The sequence below is a fragment of the Magnolia sinica genome, chromosome 12 (assembly GCF_029962835.1).
Source record: "Magnolia sinica isolate HGM2019 chromosome 12, MsV1, whole genome shotgun sequence".
NCBI classification, from domain to species: domain Eukaryota; kingdom Viridiplantae; phylum Streptophyta; class Magnoliopsida; order Magnoliales; family Magnoliaceae; genus Magnolia; species Magnolia sinica.
In genome coordinates, this window is record NC_080584.1 from 77501341 (window position 1) to 77507383 (window position 6043).

General features: G+C 42.9%; 1 protein-coding gene across 1 annotated transcript; it reads left to right on the top strand.

Annotated features, from left to right (window-relative positions):
* Window positions 1-2514: 2514 nt before the first annotated feature.
* Window positions 2515-4566, top strand: LOC131221802 (UDP-glycosyltransferase 92A1-like). The gene has a single exon (XM_058217105.1). It carries the CDS (start codon window positions 2800-2802, stop codon window positions 4348-4350), a length of 1551 nt encoding a protein of 516 aa, XP_058073088.1. The 5' UTR covers window positions 2515-2799; the 3' UTR covers window positions 4351-4566.
* The last annotated feature ends 1477 nt before the right edge of the window (window positions 4567-6043 follow it).

The following is a 6043-nucleotide window of genomic DNA, read 5'->3' on the forward strand; positions in this document are numbered from 1 at the left end:
ATTACATCCACAGGTGTATGATATTTTGAGTTGCTATGTTTTTGCATTTATATGGCCTAGACGGACTTAGCAGGATTTACATATTACATTGTATTCTCGGCATCTGATATTTAGCTCTCGATGATTCCACATTTGCATAGTCGATCCACATTACATATTCTGATATCGTATGATTCATGATCTTACTAGTATTTCCTCTTACTCTGATATCTATATGATTGGCACTTACCTTGTGTACACACTTTCATTACCATCTAAACTTTCTATAAGCTTATGCACGATAGATGTGTGCAGATGGCGTTAAGTCGCAATAGTGTTGAGCTTGGAGTATGTAGCCGTCTTCTAGAGTTTTGATTTTTGACATATGTATTTTCCTTTTAGCATTGTATTCAAAGTTTATATTAGTGGATATGATGATGATGTTCCCTTTGTGATTTGGGTAAACTTGTGGTTATGCTTATTACGAGTTAAATATACATTGAAAAATCCTCCTTATAGGATCCCAGGATCCGAATCTGGCGTATAAACGCTGGGAGCCGAAAATGGGATACTACGGAGGCTGTCGACACCGGATTCGGCGATCAGGAATTTTATGAGCCCGGTTTTCGAGCTTGGGATGTGACACGCATGGTATTAGATGCGATTAGGTGGGATGGAATTGCATTTGGTCCCGTGCCAATTCCACTCAATGTTCGGGAAGAATGCAAAAGCTTGGAATTAGATGATATGGAATTGCATTGGTCCCGTGCCAATTCCACTCAATGTTAGCAAGTTGTGTAGGTCCAACCATGATGTGTGGGCTATATTCACACCGTCCACCCATTTTTTGAGATCATTTGAGAGTATGGGCCAAAAAATAGGTAGATCTAAAGCTCAAATGGACCTCACCATAGAAAGCAGCAGGAATTGAATACCTACTATTGAAAACTTCATTGGGGCCACACAAGTTTTGGATTTGCCTCATTTTTAGGCACATGCCATAAAATGAGGTTACAAAATAGATGAATGGTTTGGATATAACACATATGTGTTATTCTCAATCGTTTCAAATGATGGTAGGTATATCAATTCAATGTACCACAATATAATAAACATAAAATGAAATTAAGCTTATCCCATGGTAAGAGGGGGACAATCCCTGCCCTATGTAATAATTATGTTTTTTATTCCCATCCCACCGAAGGTAATGATGGTGGTGTCAGTGTTTGTCCGTTTATTCCATGGGTTTGCAATAGCCCGTGGGATATACAACAGCGTGTTTGGACTATCACAAAGGGATGGGTTTGCATCTCCACTGCTTCTTGTGGTGTGCCCCACTCATTATTTTATACCTGCCTCAAAACAGGATCATGCTTGAATGTAAGCTGGTGAAAATGATGGAGGGAGTGGATATCTCGTTGATATCTTGGTGGGCCCCCCATAGCGGTGAAAACTTGCATCCTGTGATTGGCGGAATTCATCTCAGACTTAGGCGGTGTTTACGAGGGTGTGGCGGATAAAATACATCCCACCGTTCCAAACAGTAGACAGGATGGGATGGAACTGAATAACCCTCCTATTCGCATCTAATATCACATCCAGCGCCGGACCTCGCGTTGAAGCTCCTCAAAGTCTGCCACTCGGGCAAGGACTGGGACCCCCATCACCTTTAATTAGCTGGAGTCGGTATAATAAACCAATGAGTAGTGACTGCGCTTGCTTTAGGGGGCCCGCTCGATGGGCTGCTGGTGGACTATAAACAGTAAAGTTTAAAGAAATGGCCGTCTAAAAAAGATGCGGGTGGCCCACTAATAAGATCCTCGAACCGAGTCTTTCCATAATATACTCTGGTTCTCATTTTTAACGACTGATGCCATGATTCTGTAATCCAGACCGTTGATCTGTTGCTTCACACCATGCATAGACCATGCCATAAAATTTCCTCAATGGGACAATCTCAATCTTTCAATTTCTGGCCTTCAAATAGACGGTCATGGATTTTTCTGTGATGGCTATCTGTAGACCATCAAATCAATGTTCAAATAGACGGTCATGGATTCTGTACGCCTAGCGTGCTGAGTTACTCAGTACGCAATCCGCGTCCAAGTTCAATGGCCTTATCACGGAAGCGGGTTGGCTGGTGTACCACACACCAGCTATATAGCTGGTGTAAATACGTGTCGTGCGAAAACGATTGCCGACGCACCTCGAGCTCCGAGTTGTACCAACGGTTCAAAGGAGATCAAAGTTACATGGCCGCACAATGATGTATTTATTATATCCACACCGTTCATCCATTTTTCGATATCATTTTAGAGTACTTGCCAAAAAATGAATCATATCAACAGCTCGAATGGACCGCACCAAAAATAGCCACGGGGATAATGAATTTCACCGTTAAAAAATTCGTAGGGCCCACCATAACTTTTATTTTCAATCGAATCTGTTCATAAGGTCAAAAATACCTGGATGAAGAGGAAAAACAAATTTCATATTGATCCAAAACTTCTGTGATCCCCAAAATGGTTTCAATGGTAGACGTTCAATCCCCCACTGCTTTTTGCAGTGTGGTCCATTTGATCTTTATATCTGCCTTGTTTTTCGGCTCAAGCATTAAGGCGAGCTCAAAAAATGGATGGACGGTTTGGATATAACACATACCTCATGATGTAACCCAAAGAACTTGCTGACGTCAATACATCAGCTATATAGCTGGTGTGTGGTACACCAGCCAATCCGCTTCCCTTGATCACTAAACTATGGCCCCCACATGGAGAGCCTTGTCAACCTATCCCTCTAAAAAATGAATTCTCTTATTCCATGAACGCCATCCAACAACCTTTGTTCTTTGATCTTCTTCCATCAATGGCCACCAAGAAATCTGACCGTGTGATATTGTTCCCTTTCATGGCCCAGGGCCATCTCATCCCTTGTGCAGCCCTAGCACAGATGCTTTCGCGATGGACCCAATTCACCATCACCATCATCAACACCCCTCTCAACATCCAAAATCTCCGAAAGGCTCTCCCAACAAACACCACCATCGAGCTAATTGAACTTCCTTTCAACGGCTCAGATCACGGCATACCACCCCACATCGAAAACACCGACGCTTTGCCCATCCATCGCTTCCACCCATTCCTCCAAGCCACCGTTGAACTGGAATCTTCCTTCGAACTCCTTCTCATCGATATAAGCCGAACAGACGGTCGGCCTGCTCTTTGCCTGATTGCCGACGTGTTTCTTGGATGGACGGTCGATGTCGCCAAGAGGCTTGGAATGTTCCATGCTGTTTTTCTTCCTGCAGGAGCTTTTGGAATGGCCGCATTTTACTCTCTTTGGTTTCATCTACCACATCAGCATACAGTTTCTGATGAGTTCGGCCTACCAGATTTTCCTGAAACGTTCCGTCTTCACCGCTCACAATTAGATTTTGTAGAGAGAAATGCTCATGAGAAGGATCCTTTGTATGTTACGGTCCGTCGGCAATTGTCGCTTTCTTTGGGTTCTGGAGGGATTTTATGTAATACGGTGAAAGAGATGGAGATGGCGGGAATGGGACTTTTACGTAAGATTTCAAGGCTACCAGTTTGGGCTGTCGGTCCACTCCTCCCTCTCTCCTTGTTCGAATCTTCTTCCAATGGGAAATTCTCTAATGGGCGGGCTGGAAAGGAGCCTACAATCTCTTCTGATCGATGTGTTGCGTGGCTGAATCTACAATGTCCATCTTCAGTTATTTATGTGTCGTTTGGTTCTCAGAATAGCATCTCAGCTCTACAAATGATGGAGCTTGCGGTGGGATTGGAAGCGAGTGGGAAGCCGTTCATTTGGGTCCTTAGACCCCCTTTCGGACATGACATAGGTGGCGGTTTCAGATCCGAATGGCTGCCTGAGGGGTTCGAAGAACGGATGATGCACAGAAAACAAGGGCTGATAATCCATAAATGGGCCCCACAGCTGGAAATTCTATCGCATCCATCGACGGGTGCATTTCTCAGCCACTGTGGTTGGAACTCAGTGTTGGAGAGCTTGAGTCAAGGTGTGCCGATGATAGGGTGGCCGCTGGCGTCTGATCAGTTCATCAACTCAAAGATGATGGTGGAGGAGATGGGTGTGTGCGTGGAGGTGGTGAGAGGGATGGAGGAGAATGTGGTGGGCCAGAAGGAGGGGAGGGTGATTGGATTGGTGATGGGTGGGACAGAGAAAGGAGAGGAGATGAAGAAGAAGGCCATGGCAGTTCGAGAGATGATGAAGGCTGCTGTGAAAGATCATGGGTCGTCCGTCAATACACTCAAAGATTTCTTCCGGAACATTGATGAAAGAAAGAAGCCGGTATTCCATGAAAATGGAACTGACAGTCCAAGAATCTGATGAGCTGATCACTATCTTAGCCAGGGGATCAGGATGGAATGTTTGTGTTGCCACTTGGGGACTACTTGCATAGATGGTCCGATGATCCGAACCGTTCATCATCTCTGTGCCAGCATAAGTGAGCTATGGTGCAATAAGAAAGCTCTGATCATGCCGTTTGATCTTTGGATTTGAATGGGAAAATGTTCATTTCAATAGTATTCTGCAGTCATCTGTCTATAATGCTAGTTAGGATCATCTAATCAGCTTTACGTTTGTTATGGTGGTCTGAGTGGAGTATCATCAAGAACATGGACGGTTTGGATCATCTGACCATCTCGGCATGGGGGCTCCGTTGTGGCTACACATGATGGTCAATTGGTCATCCTGAATTGCCACATGGGTGGAGTGAAATCTCGGCTGGTCATCATTATAGTGATGAGTGCGGCTCCTCTGGGGAACGGATTGGCTACTCCCCCTGACACCAGCCATTCGCTGGTGGTCGGTGCTCTGTGGGGCCCACCATGATGTATGTGTGTCATCCATGATGTCCATCTATTTTTATATATCATTTTATGCTATGGTAAAAAAAATGAAGTATATATCAATATCAAGTGGACCACATTACAGGAAACAGTGTTGAATGAAATTTGACCATTAAAAACGTTTTGGGGGCCATAAAAGTTTTGTATTAAGCTGATATTTATTTTTTCCCTTCATCTAGGTCTTTATGACCAAATCAACGGATTGGATTTCAAATAAACATTACAGTGGGCCTTAGGAGGATTTTAATTGTGAATATCCATTCATTATTTTTGGCCCTGTAGTGTGGCCCACCTAAGATTTATATCCCCATCATTTTATATATAAAGCCATAAAATGATCTGTAAAAATGGATTAACGGAATGGATGAAACACGTACATCATGGTGGGGCCCACCATGATGTATGTGTGTCATCCATGATGTCCATCTATTTTTATATATCATTTTATGCTATGGTAAAAAAAAATGAAGTATATATCAATATCAAGTGGACCACATTACAGGAAACGGTGTTGAATGAAATTTGACCATTAAAAACGTTTTGGGGGCCATAAAAGTTTTGGATTAAGCTGATATTTATTTTTTCCCTTCATCTAGGTTTTTATGACCAAATCAACAGATTGGATGTCAAATAAACATTACAGTGGGCCTTAGGAGGATTTTAATTGTGAATATCCATTCATTATTTTTTGTCCTGTAGTGTGGCCCACCTAAGATTTATATCCCTATCATTTTCTATATAAAGCCATAAAATGATCTGTAAAAATGGATTAACGGAATGGATGAAACACGTACATCATGGTGGGGCCCATAGAGCACCGACCACCAGCCACGGGGCTGGTGTCGGGGGGAGTAGCCAATCCGTTCCCTGGCTGGTGGTCGGTGCTCTGTGGGGCCCACCATGATGTATGTGTGTCATCCATGATGTCCATCTATTTTTATATATCATTTTATGCTATGGTAAAAAAAATGAAGTATATATCAATATCAAGTGGACCACATTACAGGAAACAGTGTTGAATGAAATTTGACCATTAAAAACGTTTTGGGGGCCATAAAAGTTTTGGATTAAGCTGATATTTATTTTTTCCCTTCATCTAGGTCTCTATGACCAAATCAACAGATTGAATTTCAAATAAACATTACAGTGGGCCTTAGGAGGATTTTAAT